Below are 22,398 nucleotides of genomic sequence, written 5' to 3' on the forward strand. Positions count from 1 at the left end.
GCCAAAGTTGCATCAGGAAAGACAGTGTGTTATTGCAATAATCTGATCAAAGTATACATTAAGAATTTTGATTAATGGCATCAGATATTTTTTTTTAATTCTTTAACAAATGTTACTATCTTTTTACTTTAAGTACTATTTATCTTTACTCAACCATTGCTGAATCTCAAATTAGATCCATTATTAGTCCATACATTCAAAATAGAAGCAAAAGGTTACTTAAGCCTACACCTTCTCTGTGCATGGTACTTAGCTTTTGACTTCTGCCAAATAAAGTTATCCCTTCATATTAACATTTTGCACTTTCATTCAGTACTAATAGGTTCAGTTCAAGCACTAAGTTAATTTACAAAAAAAAAAAAAACTATTTAACATTTGGGAGAGTGGTAAAAGATAGGGTTTTGAACATCATCTCATTTAATGTACCAGGTTTTGGCTTAAACCTTATCTATTCAACCCAACAAAATTGTAATACTTTTTGTTGATTTATGTTATGGTGAAATGCTTTCCAGATCTGCATTTATCAGAAAAAGGGCAAAAAAAAAAAAAAAAAAAAAAAAAAAAATCTATCCTTCCCCATCTGGAATTTAAAATTCCCTACTTTTTGTTTCAAGACAAATCTTCCTGTTTCAATTTTTAGTTATTATTCCCCCTTGCTTCTTGTGCCACAAAACAGGAAGACATTTCACCTTGCCTTATGGTACAGATGGGCAATCCTTTATGAAACAAATTAGATCGAGCCGAAGAGCTATCAATGTCATTTTCATTTTGTTTGATTATAGCATAGGCTCCTTTGCATTTTCCAAAGTTAGTCTTGCATTTATTTCACTGTAAATACATCCGTTTAAGCAAAGGGGTTTTTTTCTGTTTTCTTGTTTTGTACCATACCTTTTATTGTATGGCAGTAAAATTGGCTTGATTAGATATAACTGTGAGGGTTTTTTTCTAGACAACAACTGTTTTCTTTTTATTGTGCTGCTCACCAGCATGCAGTGTTTAGAATTTCTTTGCTTACTGCTTAAATCAACTTGTTTGAGAAGCCAGACATTATTTTGCATTTTGTTTCACTAGTAATAACACTTAGTGCAACTGTTCTCTAGCTCCAGCTCCCAAATCAATCTAACTCTGAAGAGTCAGCTTTAGTAATAGAATCTAGAAAAAATTAGTCTAAAGTCTGAAATAGCAATGAATTAAAGTAGAGGAAAGCTTCTACTGCTGTTAAAGTTTTTGGAGATATCACTGATGTAAATTGCCATGCATGTGATTTAATTTACATGTATCTCTAATGTGCAGTCTGTTTAAATACATGGAAATCAAGTTAGATATTCACAGCAGTGTCAGTATCAGTAATGCACAGCTCAAGTGTCAGTGGGTTCCTATGAGTGCTCCCTAAGTTATCTTCCCATTTTTCCCATTTTTCAAATGCCGGTTTTAACATGGAAACAACTTTTTTTGCTAAGCATTCTTGCCATAAAGTTTGGGTTTTTTAAGAACTGGAGGGCAGAATGAATGTCCTTATTCACTGTATTTTCTATTTCCCTTTCTCACCTTCGAGTTTCCAAAATTCAGTGCTGCTACAAGCCCAGCCCAATTAGTATTGTGTTCTTAGGTGCATATATGCTGTGGAGAGCCTGGTGATTGCTGTTGTGCTGGACCTTGCAATCCAGACTGCCAAATTCAAGACAACACTAAAGGAATCTTATCCTGTTGAGCCTTTGATGCTCAGAGCAAAATCTGAAATGCAAATCCCCTTTCTTCATTTGCATTTCTGGTTACTTTCAAAAATAATTTCTAACTTGGGTTTAACAATAGTTTTTAGTGCAACATTTGTTCAGCTCCCCTCTCCTTTCTAGAGCTTATGAACACTCTGAAATCTTCATGTTATTCATCCATGACCATTCTGATTTAATTTTAAGGATTCTCCTCAGAGGAATATAGTCTGTGTTTCTGTCTCAGCTCAAAGACAGAAATATAGCTCTTCATACAGTAAGTTCACTGTCTGATATTTACTACTCAGATGGATTCATGAAATGAAGATTTATTTTTCTTACAGTTGTTGCTCCCTAGTTTGAATCTTAAACTTTAAAGATCTTTATTTCTTTTTATACTTTAAAGTGTACAAGTCTGAGGTTTTGACTGAATATTGTATACATGAGAGACCATAATATATACCAAATATAAGATTATTGTTACCCTGTGTTTACTAGTTTTGGCTCTTGTGCTTGAAGCCCATCAAATTTAGTCTTCCTAGCTCAAATAAAAATATTATGATAAACTAAAATCAACTTATTTGAAGTTATGTTAGTACAGAAGTTATGATCATGCTACATGGGGAAATGTGTTTTGTTCCTGCTCATATAGTTAAAAAGGTAGTCCAACCATTTTCTTTAGAATGATAATAACTATAAAAATCTCGAACCAAAATTTCTGGTAAACACCAACAAGAAAAAGGTGAAATTTAACTTTAAAGATGCTTTAAAAAATATAAGAAATTGGATGGTGGCTTTTTGCTGACTCTTTGGGCCTGGAGGTTCACTGCTCATTTGATTGGTGGCTTTTGAAGCCACAAAGTCACAGAGCAGAGTTTATATGTTTTGGTTGCTTTTTTCCTGTTTACATGTGTTCATATTCCTTTAACATAGAAATACAAGGAATGTTACCTGTGTGGTCAGCTTCCAGGAAGATCAGAGTGTAAGCATGAAATGGGTATTGTAAGCTTTGTTGGCCTAGAAGTTAGAGTCAGACTCATTCAAACGTCAGTGGAGAAATGCGTTTTCGCTCCACAGACCTTGGATCAAAGGGATGGAGGCCGTAGGCCTAGGAGTAGATAGGAGCAGAAGCAGTAATGCTAAAAATTCCAAACATGCTTCTGCCAATTCCTCACCAACATTTATTCAGATATTGACAATAACTAGATATTAAGAAAACTGAATTGTGTTTCCCAGCAGTAGCAGGTGTGGTGAATGGCGACTCCATCTCTGCTGCTTTTGGAGCAGGAAGCACAGTACTGTAGCAGAAGGCCTGAAAGGGTGCCAAGGAAGCCTCTGTCATACTTTCTGTTTCCACATTAGTGCTGACTTAATTTTTCTTGCTGGAAAAACTTCTTGTACTCATTTTCTGTGTGTCCTTCTTGAGACACGTATTGTGTGATTTTCACATCATGCTACACTCCCAGCCTAGAAAGCCAATTGTATCCTGGGCTGCATCCAAGGAAGTGTGGGCAGCAGGGTGAGGAAGGGGATTCTGCATCTCTATTCTGCTCTCATGAGATCCCATGTACTCTGGGATCCCAACACAGGAAGGGCATGGACCTGTTGGAGTGAGTCCAGAGGAGGGCCATGAGATGATTCCATGGCTGGAGCATCTGTCCTGTGAAGACAGGCTAAAAGAGTTGGGGCTGTTCAGCCTGGAGAGCAGAAGGCTCCAGAAAGACCTTTGCAGCCTTCCAGTACCTGCAGGGGACCACAAGAGAGCTGAAAAGAGATTTTTTACAAGGGCACGTAGTGATACGACAAGGGAAAATGGCCTTAAGGGCAGGTTCACATTAGATGTTAAGGGTGGTGAGGCACTGGAACAGGTTGTCCCATCCCTGGAAGTGTGCAAAGTGGGACAGGGCTCTGGGCAACCTGGTCTACTGGAAGGTGTCGCTGCCCATGGCAGAGGGCTGGAACTGGATCACCTTTAAGGTCCTTTCCAATGCAAATCATTCTGTGATTCTGTACTGGGCATTCCAAATGCAGTTGAAATAAATGGCAACTGAGGATCTAATCTCTGCAATTCAACTGTTGGCATGTTAGGTTAAATTTAGATGTCTCTGGGTCTCAGTTTTCCATTTCTAAAATCAACTCATCCCTCTGCTTCACAAAGATTTTGCAAAAATAAATTCCTTTGTGTGTATTACAAGGTTTTGTTTAGTAGAACTGAGCCAAACAGAGAAATTGATAAAGAATTAAATAATTGCCCATTTAGCTGACAGTTTGAATAATGTTTAGTAAGTAAAACATGAAGCTGATCTTTGAGTAGGGAGAGTAAAATGAAGTAGCCTTATCTTGTCTTATGCAGAAGCCCTGCTGAAAATAATTATGATGAAATTACAATGCCTTCATGTCAAAGAAAAAATGAGTTGCCCAAATAACACTGATCTGTCCTAAAAGTTGTTTCACTTAAAATTGCCAATTTTACTTGACTACATTTGAATAAAGAATTTATTTTAAAATTTTATCTTGAGGTTCATGCAATTCAATAAAAATTTCCATTATTTTGCAGTAATGTTAATACTTCACTGTTTAATGCTGCTTTGAAATTGGCTGCTGCTGGGTGAAGAAATAAAAACATGAAAATAATTGAAATCTCTTTGAAAAGCAAAATACTTGTAATAGAAATGAAACTTTTTTAAATGTCAACCATACTACTCAAGGGTGAGAAAGTAATTTATGGTGTGCTTGAAGACAAGAATTTCTATACATCACTCATGTATCTGATTGAAAACAACTTAAAAAAAGCTCCTGGAACAAGGAGTCAGACAGGATATAACTCAGACATCTAATGCATACTCGTAAGGCTAAGTGGTTTTTCAGTCAAATTGCCAGGGTGTGAAATTATATAAAAATAGGCAAGTAAGTGCCATTTCTGTGGCAAACAACAAGGACAACAGGATTTTTTGCCCTTGTTCCTCTTAGGAAATACATCATATTCTCTCTGCCTTTGTTTACACTATCTACTTCTCAAACTGGAGACTGTTTCCAGGGCATTTGGAGAATGTTCAAGATTTTCATTCAAACAAATAAAAGATTTTGTTCAGTTAGTAACACAGGTAGTAGAACATTTCATTTTTTCAAGTGCAGTGTTTCCAGAGATTTTTTGTGTCTTACAAATCCCACTTGAATTTTGATAGCACAGGTTAGAAATACCTAGTGGAGTTTGTGCACAAATTAGGCAATAATGTTTATGACTTGAATTAATATGGGCTTTAGCTTATACAAGATACCTGATCTCTTAATATTTGGGTATTATAATTAATGCAGCTTTTCTGAACAAAAAGCAGTATGATCTTGAATAAGCTCTGAACCACCCCTAAAATATCACTGAAACATGCCATCTTTCCAGTGTTACTCACACAGCATTATCTATATGCTGTCCCCCCTCCTAAGAACACAAAATGCAGCTCATTTTTTTTTTTTCATACAAAGGTAAACATTTCATTAAAACTACTCTGAAGAGAAGAAATCCTTCTTTGCTTCTCTTAATTCTCAGCTATGAAGCCTATACTGCTAGTTTGTAGTAGCCAGTCGTCTTTCCTGTTAGTTTACTGTGGTTTGCTATTTTGTCTCCTTTTTTTGCTATATATTTCACAGTTCTTCCTGTCTTCTCATTGTGAGGTGATCAGCTTGCAATTTTAGTTGGCGTGTAAGATTTCTTTGAATCCTCTTCTAGGAAAAATAAATGTGTTGATTTTACCTCTCCAGGACAATGCCAATTTCTGTTGAGAGGTGACTAATCCAAGAAATGCCTTTTCATTCCATATTGTTTGAAATATTGGATAATGTCTTTTTTTTTTAATACTGCTCCTGTCAAAGGAATCACTTCAGCCCTTATGTTTCAACGTTGTATTCATCAATCCACTTCCACGGTCCTGTTTGAATAGTAGTTAGGATGAGCCCTAATCTGATCACAGAATTCCATGTGTGTGTTCATAGTCTACTGGGAAACAATTATCAAAATTCAATAAATCTGTATATAAAGTGTAGGTAATTAGAAAAAAACTCAGAAAAGAGAGCTCAGTAATGTACAGATGAAGACAGTGACATATTCAAGATTTAAAATTGACTTTTGTTCAGTGTCCATTCTAGCAGGCATAACACTTAATAAGTTGTAAAAATCTGCTCCTAAAATTATTTTGGCTTAAAATAATTTTCTGTTTATTTCTTCACACTGACTCCAAATGAGTGATTTCTTGTGTGGAACACCACATTATTTAATATTCATATTTAAATTTTGGTGAGCTGAATCCCACCATCAGTCGTGCTTGTTTTAAAAATTGTGTTAATGAGTAATGTCTGCTGCTATCAAATTCCTTGTGCTCACTTTTCTTTCCATTTCAGAAGTGGTCTCAGTATAATAGGAAAAAATCTTCTGTTGTTTTGAACTGAGTTTAGTCCTAATTCACATGGCCATAAAGAATTCTCTTAAGACCTTGTGTGTTCAGTTCAGTGTAAATGTGTTGTTTGAATAAGAATTGATTCCTGAAATTGGAAGATTGCATGTTGTAATAGGATTTTTTAATCCTCACATACTTTATTGAATGTTTTGTGAAGTACACAATTCCAGATGCACTTTTTTTTTTGGAACTAGATGATCTTTAAGGTCCTTTCCGACCCAAGCCATTCTTGTGAATTTTTTTTCACAACTTCATTTTTATATTCCATTTTAATTCAATCAAAGCTATTCTCTCTGTACTTCAGGATACATTTAACACAGTTCTTTTAGTGAAATCAACAATGTATTTCATTGCATTTTTTATTTGCTCCTAGTTTAACCTTATGGATATTGCTTAGAATGACATGCCAAAATCAATTTTATAAGTATTATCAGAGCAGCTTCAAACATTGATATTCATGGTTTAGTTTTCTCTTATCTGTTTATTTAGAGACAGTGAATAATGTACGTTGCACTCTTAGAGGATAGAAGGTACTTTAGGCAGAAGACACTGTGCAAGCCCCTACAGTTCTAAATCAGATCACATATGATTTGAAATCTGGTTAAAGCAGGCAAATATTTCAGAGACCATTCAAATGGCATGTGCACGGTGTATATTGTACAGGACTCGGGTCATGAAGTACTAATAAATCACGTGCAGAACAAAAGCAGCAGCAGCACACTTTCCCACATCACAGCAGAGACATTGTCTTCATAAAGCTGCTGAGGTTTTAAGGAAAAGCTTCATAAGTTATGCACTTTCTCACCAGCAGTAAGTGCACTAGGTGCAATACCTCATGAAGAGGCCTGCCTGGTGTTTGGGAGAGTGAGAATGCAGTTCTGAAATTGTAAACAGCTGCTGTGCTTTGCTTACCCTGCTTCCTTCATTACAGCTTGGCGAACTCATTCCCGCTGCTGTACCTTAGTCCTCTGTGTCTGCTTATGTTTGGGTTTCTGCTGGTGGTTCCACATTCTGCATGCTTTCCTCAGAGTGGAGCAATGTGCTTTCCCATAAGTGCTAAAGGTTATGGGTCAGCCTTCTGCAGGTTCTGTGTTCCTGAGAAATGGGCTCTTTCTGGTGGTGGTAACTCATGTTTTGATGTCGTTGTTCTGAACTGTTCTTCATGTTGTAATATTGAGTTTAAATGTACTCCTGCAAGAGTTAGCTTTTCATATTGGGCTGGAAACTCTTCACCTTTGTCTAGCAATTTGTTTTATTATAACCAATGGCTTTTAATTGTACCTCCCATAATGAAGAGCTGACTTAATACTCTGTGCTAATCTTGTTATGACTTTAAAAAGGTAAGTAATTTCTCTAACAATTCCTAACAGTCATGGTAGAGTGTTAAAGGGTTTCTCAGTTTTCTTTTTTCATTATTTTTCACATAAATTTTTCACTCGTAGTATGTACTTTTCTTTGTGTCTTTTTCTATTTTTCTTGAAAAAAAAAATTTAGACTGATTTTTATTTGCAGCAAAACATATTATGTAAATTTAAATGAATCCAGTTTAGTACAGCCACTGATTTTGTTTTTCAGACCAATCATGACTGATAAATAGAAGTTGTCAGCAGGACTCTTTATTTTTACCATTCCCTTTATTTCTTTTTGAGTACTGTATTTCACATTCTATTTATTACTTCAGCTTATGAGAGAAAGCTTACTCTGCATTCCAGCATGATGAAGTTACATTTTCAAGAACATAAATTCCAGTTTGTTTAAAATACAGAGTAATGTGAACTGAATGCTTTGGGTTTTGTTATATTCTGTCTGAACTGTGCAGGGGAATGGTACTGGCTGGTAGCCCAATGTATCTTCTGCCAAGATAGATTGTGAGCCAAGAGGCTGTAGAATGGACAAACAATAAGTCTATACTTTCCCTGTGAAAGAAAAGACAGCCATAGGTTGTTATTTCTGTAACTACCTGTGAATGAGAAGAATTACAGTAAATTCTCCTAATAATAATTCTCCCTAGTCAGTCATGGTACCATATGCAACGTAGTATGGATTCCTCAGTTAACAATAGCTGTGAAAAGAATACAGATTTTTTGTAAATGACATAAATAACAAAGTAGTAAAACATATGAATAATGAATATTTTAAAAGGCACTTAAAGCACATGACTCAGTTTATAAAAAGCTCCATTGCTGCCAAAATTGTATGTGTTAGGGAACTGGTGGGTTTTATTAACAATCATTTTACTGTAGTTTTTGATTAAAAATAACATTTAGGATAAGAATGTGCAATTCATATTAAACAGCAGTATTATGTAATAACTAATTTTGATGTCAGTTATGTTAAAACTTGGTTTGTATTCTGCAGCTGTGAGCATAGGTTGGGAAACGATCAAGTCTAGCTAATCAAGCCTTTTATTTTATTATCATGGATTCCTCTTCCACAGCTGCTTTTAAAATTTGTGGGAAGCAAATTATTTCTCATACTGCATATGTTGCCCATCAGGTGAGTGATAACATGGAAACTTTAGGCTGGGTATAAGAAATAAAAAAGTAAATATGAAGTCCTCTGTGTGCACAGAATTAAAAAAATGACCTGTGAGAGGCTGTATGTGAAGCCAGCTGTCTTTTGTTACCATTGTCATTTGGACATTTTAAGAGCAAAACTTTGTCAGCACGTTTTTTATATTAGAAGATTTGATCTGCAAATCTCAGCTGCTCTGTTCATTATAAATCTCTTGTTTTTGTCCATACACTAGCTCCACTATAGGTTGGAAGGGCTTAAAGATGAACTGAGGAGGAATAGAGGCTACAACTCGAGAGTAACTATTCTGCTCAAAGGAGCTGTTTTCCATTCGCAAACATTGCTTTGCGCTATGGGTTTGGGCTCCTTCTGTTCCTCCACTTTGTTGAAAGACTCTCTCTTGACTTCCATTTTACTTCTTTAGCACTGTCTTTGTCTGCTAACATTTTTCCTCCTTCTCTAGTAGCTTTTATCTGTGTCCTTTGGATCACATATTTTACTTAGTTTGTTTTAGTAGATTGTTTCAAATGTTTGTGTTTTGTATTTTTGGTTTTTTGCCTTTTTCTTTAGGACTATGTTATCTCACTGAATTTCATTCCACAGTTGCTGAATTGCTTGGTTATTTTGCAGCAGGTCCATTCCTTATTTTCTCTTTTCATGTTTTTCAGTGAGAAATAAGAGAACCTCTTCCATTTTAAACAGTAGTCTTACACACATAGGCCCATGTCTCCTTTTGCATACACCATCTTCTGCCTTGCCACATCCATCCTGCTTCTCTCTCCCTCTCAAACTGTGCTTCTCTTTCTTTTGTGTTTTCTTTCCTGCCATTATACCACCTTTTTGGTCCAGAATTGTCCTTTGGTAAATTATAGGTAAATATTTACTTCTTCCAAAGAGAGTTCATTTTATGCTTTTGAAATCTGATAAAACAACTCTGGGCCAAATTTGGGCATCATTAATATTTTGTTTACAGTTTTCTTGTATAGTATTTTTGGTGGGAAGTGGGGAGGGTGTGGGGTTTTTCTGTTTGTTTTTGTTAAACAAGAGTTTTTTTCAGGGAAGGACTCCATAACCCACTCTAAGTTGCAACATTACTTTCCATAAGTTATTCCATTACAATAAGTAGATTGTGTTGCGCTGTAGAAGCCAATTTTTTTATGTGACTATCTATCTGGGGCAAGCTGCTGTGGAACAGAAGAAAGAGGTTTAGAAGCTGGGGTACCATTTGTTTCAGCCTTAAATAGTTATTCCCTTCTGAAGACAGCTTTTGTGGGGTTGGGGGTTTGTCATTCTTCATCAATTGTTAGATAATACATGTTCACTTTCTAGGCAATTTTTCTGTGACTGCAAGTCCAGAGTGAGGTCTGAAAGATAATCTGGATTCACTCCTTTGCTTTTGCAGCAAAGGACAAATGTTCTGCTGGGAAATTACACCCTCAGCATCACCTGTGCTATTCCACTTCTTTCATGACACGTGCAGACTTTTCTTTTATTAATATTCTCATTGAAATTTAAAAGATCTTTGTCAATAAAGTAAAAAAGAGAAGGATTCAGTTCTTACTATCTCAAAGGTTTGTCTTCCTGTGAAGTTTACTTTAGCTGGGGTTTTGTCCACACAAAATGCTTTCAAGTGCTGCCAGTTCAGTCATCTGGCCTGACAGTAGTCCAGCTGAAAACTTGCAGCTTCAGGGTTATTATACATGGTGCTATCTTTCCAAAATTGAGAAGAATTAAAAATTTAAACTGTGTTGTGTTTGCAGGGCTGATACTCTTAAAAAAAAAATTAAATCTGCATAGTAAACAGAATTTTAAATATCCAGTGTTATTAGAATATTAGACCAATGTGAATTGTCCAATTTCCCTGTAGTCAGACTAATCTACCTGGAATAGCACAATGTCCTAAGCATCAAGGAAGAGGGGTTGTTGAGAAACCATGTCATTCTCACACAGTTACTTTTTAAAGTAGAATTCCACTACAAAATTCATAGTGAACATAGCATTTCTTTTAACCAAGTAGGAACAGCAGAGTAAATTTATCAGCTCCATCCAAGAGCCATTTAGACAGTTGTGTGTTGCTTATACAGTTGTGAAAAATTCTTATTAAATGTCTTCAGAATCAACATAATTGAAACTAAGTATTTTAAACTCTCAATACCTGAAAATATCAGCAATAGAATTTTAAATCAGGTCATGTACTTTTGTTAGTATTCTATCTAATCATCACACAGGACCTAGATTCAGAGCTACTGTAATTACAACTGTATAAGAAAATGTGGATTTTCTGTTGAAAACTGATGCTTAACACATAATTTTAAGCACTATTCTTTGATTTTACTCACTTACTATTCTTAGGCCATCTTGTTTCTTATGGGAGGGGTGTGGAATCAAATTGCCTGTATCAGATTCTGACCATCTGCTTAAATATACTTATCTCATGCAAAATATGTAAGAATGTTGCTGAAAATATGTATAGCCTCTGTCTTAGATCCCAGGAGCTTGCCCATTTTATCTCTGTATTTTGTATTCTTGTTAACTTCTGTAGCTCATAGACTCTGCACTCTCTCTGCAGGTCCAGTCTAGGTGCAGCAGCAAGGAGAACATCCTCAGAGCAAGTAAGTGCAGAAACTTCTTAGCTCTATTGAGAAACTAGGACTGCTCAGAAGACAGAAAATGATAGTCAGATCAGAGGTGGGACTAGGTGGGTTTGCAGCAGAAATGTAGTAACTTAAGACAGTGAAATCCAGTGCAAAGGTAAAACTGTAAATAGCGCATAGCGTTCATGTATTAATGGAGAGTCACCTTTTCATTTATTCTTCCAAGCTGTATTTCTAATGACATGGAGGTCTGTGTTGTTTGTGATGTTTTGTTGTAAATTATCATGTGTGTGCAGGTTTTAGGGGCAAGAATTAACACTCAAAGACAAAGAAAATGGAAATTCTCAACTTGAATAACTGAATATACGTTATTTTTATTTTCATACTTGAACATGAATTTGAATGCTGGATTGCACAGAACCAAACCAAAAAATGCAAAGGTTAAGAGTTCACATTTGATCCAAATTATGTCTAGTTTAATTTGCACAATTCTTTTTCTTTGTGTTGTGGGAATCTTTTCTAGTCTAAAATTTGATCCACCGTATGTGTGTATGTATATATATATATGCATATATATATGTATAATGACAGGCCTAAGAAATTGTTTTGGTGGTAAAAGAGGAGGCTGTCAAGAATTTTTCTACCTTATGCAACCAATTGAATTAGCTGCTTCAAATCTAGAAGATTATTTTTTTTATACAAAATGCAGCTTAATGTAAATAGTTATTTTTAGAGCTATCTGACATTTCACATTAGTGAAAGATAACTTGGTAAAGTCTGAAGAGTTGTTTAATGTCATTTGCTTGTAATTAAAGTACCATTTCATGGTTTTACAATTTTAAAAAATCATCTGTTTGTCTCTGGGTCTATTTAAATCTGTGATATATCTAGTAGAAGTGTTAGCATTTGTAGAGAGAAAGTTTAGTAGTTACACCAGCATCTTCCTTCCTTTCTTCATTAGGGTTATTCATGCTAGTGTTAAACCTAAAGGGGCTGTAATTTCTTGACTTTTCTTGCAGAAATCATGGGTGTTACTTTTGGTGTTGGAAAAAAAGATGTCAGAGATTAGGGAATTTTATCTATTTTCAAGAAGTCTATTTTGGAGAATGCATTTCTCAGAAGATTTTAACAGTACCTTTGACTTAAGCAAATGACATTCATTAGGGACAGACTTGCAAATCTGAAGGTTGTTCTCTGGGGACCAGTCAAAGCATTCAAAACCTGTGAATTCTATCACTTTTTAAGGTTTAAGGAGGTGAAATGTAAGTTTCTGAAGTAGCTAACAGTGAGTTTTAAGTAACAGTGAAATTACTGCTAGAAGCAGTAAAAGCATCTAGTGTCAAGAGCATAAAGGTTGTTTACTGCCACACAATTCCCTCAGCTTTCATTGCTGTCACATGTTTTTTCTTAGCATTTTCCTTCATATTTTCCAACTTAAAACATCAGAAAAATGTTTTTAGCATATATTGTGTGGAATCTGCTGGACCTTCAGCAATTACAGTGCTGCTAAAGCAGGGTTTCTTTCTCTATGCATAGGTAGGCGTGGGAAGTCTGACTGTATTTCACAAATGCTTTCCTTTTCCTCTTTAATGATGTTGTCAACAAAAAACAGTCATGATAACTGGAAATGTTATCAGGGAGATCCCCATTGTTAAAACCAGGAATGCAGTTTTTCCATGCTACACTTTTTTCTTACAATAGTTTAATTTGGATCATTTGTCCCTAGTTTTCTTATGAGAAAGTTAGGTTTAAGAGTTTGCGAAGTCTTAATATAGTTAGAAAGTGTCTCATCAGCTGTTTCTCTCTTCCTCAGAATGCTAACTGCTATCTTAAGGAAAAGAATTAAGTCAATTAAAAATTATTTGTGCTTGACAAATTCACAGTGCCTGCTTTTTTCATGACGCTATCTTCTAAATACGTACAAAGAGATTGTTCAAATAATTTCTTCCAGAACCATTCTTGGAAGAATTAGGTGGGCAGTTTTACTTGTCTCTACTTCTTCCTCTGACAGGTAGCTACTGTGTTAATAGCAAAAAATAATTAGCGAACAATCTCTCACATAAAAAGGTAAGCATGTGTTAGTGCTGCACAAGTATTGTATATATAGATTAATTAAGAAACCTCCTCTTCTGAAGGAAGGATTTAGACTGCATGATTGTTGTGCTATTTTTTACTTGCTTTTTATTAGAAGACTACCCTTGAAGCAATAATCTTTTTTTTTTTCAGAATCTGAAGCCATGTGCAGCAACAAATGAGATATTTATGTAGTGACTGCCAAGCAAAATCATGTCATTAAAAATTAGTTTCTATTATTTAATGCTTTCTGTACTGTAATTTATGTTACTTAGGAATATCATTACATATCACATATAGAACATCATCCACTTTGGCTCTCATAAATACCTTCTTGTTCTAGGTAAATCCTTTCAAGATACTCTGCAATTGTAATTGTCTGAATCTTTCAGTTTATATCTGTTGCTCTTGTTTATGTATTCCTGCAATAGTTCTCTCTTCAGTTGCTTATCTTCACTTGCAAAATCCTTCAAAGCTTGTTGTCCCCTTGTTTAATCTCTCAGTAAGTATCATGAAATCAAACACACTGTTGGTTTCATTTTCAAACAACTTCTGTCATATTTTCTCCCTACCTGTCCCTCACACTTGGGAAAAGCAAGCTTTCCTTAAGTTGTCCTACTGCCTTCACTGAAATCATACATTTAAACAACACTTTGCTATGGTGACAACAAAATCTTGACAATGGGTAGGATGCTCACTAGCTGGAGACACTGCTTGTCTGCTGGCTTGGCTGCCCAGTGATTTCATTGTGCTCTCTCTGTCTTCCTTCCAAACCTTTGGACTCCCATCTCACTCTTGGATTGTAGGCTCACTGGCACAGTGTCCATTGTTGCACTTTATCTGTGCACAGCACAGAGCATGTTGAGATGTGTTTGTGCAGAACAGAATGGAGTGAATTGTCCTGAATTCATAGAAATTAATTAGTCTCAGATTATCATCCTCAGTGTAAAATACTGCATCACCTGGAAGGGTTTGTTTCTGTTGTAGATTAACCAATCTTTTCATGCTCATCAAGACTTCTGGTATGTTCTTCACTACAGATAAGGATATACACTCTCTTGATTCTAGTTGAATACAGTGTCTTCCCAGTGTCAGACATGAAAGCTCAATAGTGATAACTAACTAATTTAATTTGCTCCAAAGTGCAGATTAGTTTCAGTGAAATGGTTTAAATGAACATCAGCACACAAATCTGCTGTAGCACACGTGAATTTGTTCTTTCTCATTGCAGGTCACAGTGCTGTTGACATCACCAAGGTGGCGAGAAGACATCGCATGTCTCCATTCCCATTGACATCTATGGACAAGGCTTTCATCACAGTTCTGGAGATGACCCCAGTGCTTGGAACAGAAATCATCAATTACAGAGGTATATTAAATTGGATTCTTTGTGATCCTGAGGATGATTTCTTCCCTATTTGGCAACCTTCTTGATCTTTTTTTTAATGTTGTGAGGTGTCTGAAACAGCGCTTTCTCCAGGAGAAACTGCTTTAGGAAATACCAGTCATAGAGGAAACCTTTCAAAGGTAGGAGAACCTCAGTTGAACTCAGTGATGCTCCCTGAAGGAATCTGTAATGGAATGCTAATAAAATACATGAATTAATTTTCTTCCTGTATGTATTATGTGCAGCAAGCATATTATACTCAACCTGAATGTGCCTCAGTGGACTTTTGTAGATGTCAAGTAGCTGCAAGCTACTGTGATTGGTTCCCTGTGTTGCCTTACTGTGGAAGATTCTCACTAAGCCCCTTTCCCATCTGAGATTAATGATCAAAGCAAAGTGATTATTGATTCCAGATCACTTTTTTCCATGTCTATATCTTTAACAGTTTATCTCAGTCTCTTTTTCCAGTTTCTAGTTAGCCTACTAGTCATTCCAGAATTTTCTTCTTTGTCCTATAAATGCAATTCCTTTTCTATTCTAACATTATGTGATCATTTTCTGAAATTACTTCCTTTTAATGTTTGATCTATCAAAATTTTGTAATTAAAGAGTAACTGGTTTTGATTTATACAGTGAGGTTGTCTTCAAAAGCACCAAACAGCGAGCAAAATATCAGATTTTGTGACTTTGTGACTGTAGCTATACTCATGAATTAGTAGGGATAGATGAAGTGATTTTCTGGCCATAAAAGGAATTAGCAAGGCATCTCTCATGTTTATTCAGCTAAACTATCCTCCTTCCTGAAGTACTGTGTTCATAATGTCTGTTAGGTGCCTCCCTAAGCTTCTGCTATTCCTTACATCAAGCCTACACATTATCTGGGAGAATGTTCTGGGCACATAACAAAACCATGACAGGAAATATGCTGACAAGTAAACCAAAACTACATAGGGAAGCAGAAATCTCTTCCAAGGATTCTTCCAGATTGTCCAAAAGTAAGGTGGTGAGTGAAGAGATTGTAGAACTATAAACCTCAAAAGACGAAAACATTTAGGACATTGGTGTGCTACAGACAGCAGAGAGGCACAAATGGTTTCTGAATGAAATATTCTGTCTTCTGGCTTGGAAGTTCAAAGTTTTCATGCTCTTTGCCGAATCTTTGTGCTATCAGAAGCCTTCAAGATGTCTTTATATTGACTTACTCATTTAGCAAACTGTACATAATATCACACCTGTGCATTTAGTGACTCTAAGCAGAGATCAGTGCTCCCCTATGCCTTGGCAGCAGGATTTCTGAGAAAATGCTCCATATCCTGCATTCAGAACAGCACCAATACTGGATCAACAAGAAATATGCATAGTACACCCTGCACTTTCATAATGGTGTGCAGATTAGAAGGCACTAAGGCATAAATGCCTGAGCATAACTATTGGGCCTTTTTGGGTAGCTGTCAGTTAAATGTCTTTTCTAAGACAGCCTTTTGTGAAGGGAGCTCCAGTGTTGGGTACATTTAGTCCAAATAAATGCTATGTATGCAACCCTGAACTTCTGAAATAAAGGATGAAAGACTGGCATCTGCCTCCCCAATAAGCACATCATATATTTATTTTGGTACATCAGATACAGTTACAGTACTGTAGGATTATTTTTCTTCTTTGACTAAAAGAAGTTTTGATCCTAAGTCCAGAATATATTCATTATTATTCCTGGCACTCTTATTCTTTCAAATGTAATGAACTGAGTCTGCTGAGTCACTTTAGTTTTGACCCTCTTCCCTCTCACCCAAAACACAAACATTAGATGGATAGTAACATTAGCAGGTTCAGAGACAGATTCTTGATTTAATATTCACATAATTTTACCAACAATTCCTTCATATTTTTGCACTGTAGTGCAAAATTTTATCTTGCATTTTTCAAGTAATATGCACTTAATTTAGCACTGTACGTTTTCCAAATATATAGCATGAAATTTCAGGATTGAGCTTATAAGAGAAAGCCTACAGGATATGTCTGTGTCTGTGATACTGCAAATTCAATTCTCTTAATCTGCAGATAGAAATCTCAAGATGGAAATGCATTTTCAGAAGTTCTTGAACGATCACCATAATGTTATACAGACAAATACATGGAATTGTTTTGTATAGGCATATGTGTGTGCATGTGTGTGTCCATGGACACACACTTATGTGTTGGATAAAAGATGTTAATTTTGAAGAAAGCAATTTATCAAGAACCAGTTTTTCAATTAGTTATGGGTTCATTTTTTTGTTAATATACATAAAATTTCAAAAAAATTTAAATATTTAGTTCTTCAGGTCTGAAACTGCATTTAGAAAAGCCCTGTTATGCTGCATTTGTTTTCTTTGTGATTTTGTGTCTTGAATTACAACTGAGCTTCAGAAAACTATCTTTCAGGAGTGCAGTTTCTCTCCGAGGAAAGTGAAATGTGCAAAATTCTAGGAGTGCTAATTGCCTAATTAATTAACCTGATTTAGTTAAAACTAAACATATTTCATAGCATTCATACTCGTAAATAAAGCTACTGAATGTTATTCTGTACAAATACCCAGTACAGTCCTGATTTTATTCTTGATTAGTCAAGGTATGCTGTAGTCTTAGAGATCTATCTCTTCTCTCCTAACGTAAGGGAGAGGATTATTAAAGTTATCTTTTGAAACATGACTTTCACGCTGGTGTGTTGCTCAGTGACCATATAGATCATTTAACCTCTTTCATATTTCAAAAAAATATGACTGTCCTAAAGCATTTTATGGAAGTGTCATAAACCCAAGGCATATGAAGCATATTTCTCACCTGCCATTATCAGTATCTGGTATGAAGCCCCCAGTGAGGCTTTTATTCCAAATAAATGCAGTTACTTGAGTATAGCTCTGTGGGCACATAAGGTTAAGTTTTTAGACAACATGATTATGATTATTCTTCTGAAACTAAGAAGATGCAGAAGTTTAATTGATAATAAAATTATAATGCAGAAGCAATCTACATTTTATGAGCTTAAGCCAGAGGGCAGCATATTTATTCTTGTCTAGTCCAAGAGCCTAACTGATTGATTTGGTAGCTTTTTTGAACTTTTCATATCACTCTGAAGTGCTACCAGGGCAATATTTACAAAATCCATCACTTCCTAGTACAAGATGTCTTATTGCTGTGCCCCAGAGAAATCAAAGTTCTTCGTGGAACTGTACCAGGTTCACCAGCTAAGCATAGCAAATGCCCACATTTGAAAAGTGAGTTTAATGTAATTCTCCATTTTGTGTCAGAAAGCTATGAGTATCATAAGGGGCAGTTTGATGACATTAAAATAATTCAGAACATCTTTCTGAATTACAATTAATGAAAATAGGGTCAAACTGTATTTTTGGAATATTTTCTTAAAAGAGAGTGCAGAGGTACTCAAGATTGTCCTCTAGTTGCTGACTTGCTTCATTTTAAATGCCTAAGGCTGCTTCAGCAAATAATGCTTACATTTTTCTTCTTGTAATGAAACTCATTCCCATTACTGGCTAGCCATTTATTCCTTTCAAATATTGCATGGCAGTATGCCAAGAACATACTGTTCAACTTTGCTCTAATTGGTGTGATTTTGCATGCAGACAAGAAGCAAAATGAAGGCACAACATGCCTGCTAAAATTGGAAGTATCACTTTTGTATGAGATTTCATGCATCTATGAACAACAGGTGTTTTTACTAGGCCTTTGATAGCTGCCTTTTCTGTGCTATAATTTAAATGTCTGTGTCTGCATTCTTTTACTTAGTATAAGTGTACAAGCTTCTGTGAGCTTTCTAGTAACTTCTGTATTGTGTATCACAGGCACTGATATGCAGGTCTGCACAGGTGAATTAATGGCCATTACAGAAGTGCTTTTCTAGTTGCTTTAACAGGTTTCAGCAGCATTTTCATGGCAATACTTATTTCAGCAATGCAGCATGAATAGTAACTTCAGGCTGAAAGTTGATACATATGAATGTGAGCACAATGTTGTTATAGTTACAAAAATTAATTGCTAACTAAATCAGTTTGTGTTAATAAGTAAAACACAGTCTTCATTATAATACCACTTCACTGGAGCTGAAATCGAGTAGGTGAACTTTTTTAACAAAATCTGCCCATTTAGTGTGCAGCACTAACTCTTCTGCCTTCCCGGTCGATCCGGAACCACGCAGATTTCCCTCTCTGTAAAATACAAAACGCGCTTTATGCGCTTCTCTTTTTTGGCATGTCTCAAAGACCATAATCTCTAAAGCACATATCCATGCAAATTCTCCTGGCAGAAATAATCATGCATCCTCTCACTCCATCATACTTTCAGCTGGATATTGCCTTCCAGTGCCACAATGCAGCCTAGGAGCAGGCCTCTATTATGAGCAGGGCTTCCCTTCTTTTACTTAGACATACTGGAATCAAGCCAGTCTCAGTAATTCTGACCCATGTGTCCCTTCCCAGTATAACAAATCACACCTGTAATAAATCTGCTTTCTCTCTCACACTATATCAAGGGCCAAGTTACATATTTTCCGCCCTGTTCCGTATCATACTAAAAAAATAAAGCTCTTGCTGGTGCCATAAAAGTACCAGCCACTTGACTGAGGGTGAAGTAATTCATGTCAGTCTCTACAGGGAGACTGAGCCAAATTACGAGCTCATCACTCGTAGTCGCTAAGTGAAGAGAAAGAGTATGTTTGAAACAGCTATTAAAATATTTAGAACTATAACACTGTAAATTTATATAAATAATTCTGCCATTTATGTGCACTCACTCTCCATTAAGCAGAAATGCTCTCAGCAATTAGGTGAAGCTAATCTATTGCAAAACTTCAGTGTCAATTTATGAAAACTGGTCCATTGTTAATATTCTCAACTCATCACCTCTCACCTTCTGTGCACAAGATTCACTTTTGAAATGTAATTTTACAAGTTTTTAAAAAAGGAATTTAATAAAAAGTCAAATAAAGGAAAATAAAGAAAAGACATATATTTAAGAGATCTTAGGGGAAAAACTCGTCCTGAAGAAACAAATACCTGTTTTTCTGTCTGGTCCTTAATCAGAGCTATCACCTTTGGGTTTGGATACTTGACATTCAAATCTACTGTCAGCAATTTCACCATAACCAGGAGCACAGGCTTAAACAAATCCTTTATTATAGCTTTCAGACTCCAGTCTTTTTTCCTGTACATAGGGTCAAAAATCAAAGGCCTGAGAGATCTATATGTCCCATACACATACATTTCACCTATTGGAGGGCACAGCTGTTAACTTTGTTTCCCCTTTTCGCTCACTGTAATGACACGGGGTGTGGTCTTTTCTCTTTTTTCTAGATGGAATGGGGCGAGTCCTTGCTCAAGATGTTTATGCAAAAGATAATCTACCACCATTTCCAGCATCAGTAAAAGATGGTTACGCTGTCAGAGGTAAACACTCAATTTGTGGACATGTAGTATAGTGTCTGCTACTTTATAACATGTTAATTCACCAGTTTTGGATCCAGCAGGGGTTATTTTGGTTTAGATTTGATACAGATCATTGCTGAGGTCACAGTGATATAAAATGCACTGTCTTGAAGGAAGGCCACAAGCCGAGTTCAGATCTTTTAAGTGGATACTGGTGTACATGAGCAAATGTACATCCATGTGTGCTTCTAGATTGCACTTCTGTTGCTCGTGCATTTCTTGGAAACATTTAAAATGCAGGACAATAACAGAACATCTGTTTCTGAATTACAGATTCATCTTCCATTCCTCTGTTGTAGATTTAATGAGGTTTTTTTTATATGTATTTTACTTTGTTGAACTGTTACAGGTATTGATTACATCAGAGAATTTTCAAAGAACTTATCATAATGTTCTCTTACAGAAACACCTCAAAAGAAGAGGTTCTTACTTTAAAAATACTGCAGCCACCATATATAAATAAAATTAGTTGTATGACCGTATTCATTTCAAGCAGCAAATATGATTTCCCAAGAAACCTGAATTCACACTCTGCTTTGCCACTAGGTGTCACGTCACTTTGAGCCAGTTGCTTCTCTGTGCGTCAGTTTTTCCCTTCGTAAAGCAAGAATAATGATGCTTATCTCATATGTCTATGAAGGAAATTTAAAATATACAGAATTGAACATTATACTAGTAGTGATTTAATTGTGGTAGTGGTTGAATCATCATAACACCATGTTGAAATTTGTACACAATAGCCAACTTTCTTCTAGGGACATTAAAATATCTTTTTTGTTACTGGCAGTTGTAACCATGGAAAGCAACTGCCTGCAGACCCAGGCAGCACATGTTATCCAGTAGCTTCCCCATACATTCGATATAAAAATAAAGTTTCAGGTCCACAAGGTGAGTGTGTATGAGACCAAAATGACTAGTAATTTGGTCTAGGAAGTGCATATGTAGCCAGAGGAATACAGGTAATGTAACACTGAGAAAAGGTAAGAGAGTGAGCTCTGAGTAGAATGCTGAGTGACAAGGGCCTTTGGGATCAAGTCAATGCTGTCTTGCAACCTGATTGCTGCAGGGTAAGGCAAAGCACAAGTACAATCCCAGTAAACATGCAGAATGAGCAGAGTGATCATGAATGCCATTTTCAGCAACTTCTGTGAGAACCAACACACAAAGCCTAATTTTGCTGGTGAATCCAAGCAGAGTAACACTGAGATATTTGATTGTGCCAGAGAACAACACTAAAACTGGTGAAAGGGCTGGAAGGAATGTCCTTTGAGGAGCAGCTGAGGACTTTGGGTTTGTCTTGTTTGAAGAAATGTTGAGAGGTGACCTCATGACTCCCTACAGCTCTCTGTGGAGGGGAAGGGTACAGGGTGTCCAGTGACATTATGTGTGGGAATGGTTGAAAGCTGTGCCAGGGAAGATTTCGCTTTGACATCAGGAAATATTGCTTTACCAAGAGGGTGGGCAGACACAGGAACAGACTTCCTAGAGAGTGGGTTGATGCCCCAAGCTTGTCTCTGTGTCAAAGGCATTTGGACAATGCCTTTAATAATTTGCTTTACATTTTGGTTAGCCCTGAATTATCAGGCAGTTCTATTCTATACTGTTTTGTACTATTCTCATTATTCTTATGAACCTGTTATCTTAGGATATGGAAAAAAAAAAAAGCTTTTAGGCAGAGATAATATTGACTACATTAATGGATACTTCTTACAAAAAATTAAGGATTAGCTTTCAGTGGCATAACACGTCTGCCCAAAAACCTTTTCTTATTTTATATCAGTTGTGTATGTATAAACTTTGTCTCCATATTATTATTAGTGGGGGAATAAAATCTAATTCAGTAGCATTTTCTCAGGTTTAAAATAATTTATCTATTAGAGATTTCTGTCTCTTCTTTTGTTGGATCATACAATCACTTTTTTTTTTCAGTGCAGGTCTAACAACTCTTTTCAGTAGTATTACATGCATTTTTCAAGGATATCTAGTTGAAGAGTCCTTTTCTATTTTTTTGAGTTCACTCTAACGCTCATAGATTAGTCTGTTTGATAGACTTTTAAAGCTAAGTTAATTATTAGTCTTCAAATATGGCCAAGTACCATAGATAATGATCTGCAAAGCTGCAGCCAATGCATGAGTTCAAATGTGATAATTCATAGACTGAATGGACATCCTTCCTAAAAGTAGTTCTTCTCCATACAA

The 22,398-nt window shown here is 36.0% G+C and overlaps 1 protein-coding gene across 20 annotated transcripts in view; it reads left to right on the top strand.

Moving 5' to 3' along the window:
* Nucleotides 1–22,398, top strand: part of GPHN (gephyrin) — a 275,721-nt gene that overhangs the window by 214,125 nt on the left and 39,198 nt on the right. For 11 of the 20 annotated variants that reach the window (XM_053980257.1, XM_053980261.1, XM_053980259.1 and 8 more), the window contains 3 exons: nucleotides 11,241–11,283; nucleotides 14,570–14,707; nucleotides 20,068–20,160. In XM_053980257.1, the coding sequence (XP_053836232.1) occupies nucleotides 11,241–11,283; nucleotides 14,570–14,707; nucleotides 20,068–20,160 (274 nt within the window). Of the gene's footprint in view, nucleotides 1–8,906; nucleotides 8,970–11,240; nucleotides 11,284–14,569; nucleotides 14,708–20,067; nucleotides 20,161–22,398 lie in introns of all 20 variants that reach the window. The other 9 variants (XM_053980254.1, XM_053980258.1, XM_053980256.1 and 6 more) reach the window with 1 other exon arrangement.

This window comes from Vidua macroura, chromosome 6, assembly GCF_024509145.1.
Source record: "Vidua macroura isolate BioBank_ID:100142 chromosome 6, ASM2450914v1, whole genome shotgun sequence".
Lineage (NCBI taxonomy): Eukaryota > Metazoa > Chordata > Aves > Passeriformes > Viduidae > Vidua > Vidua macroura.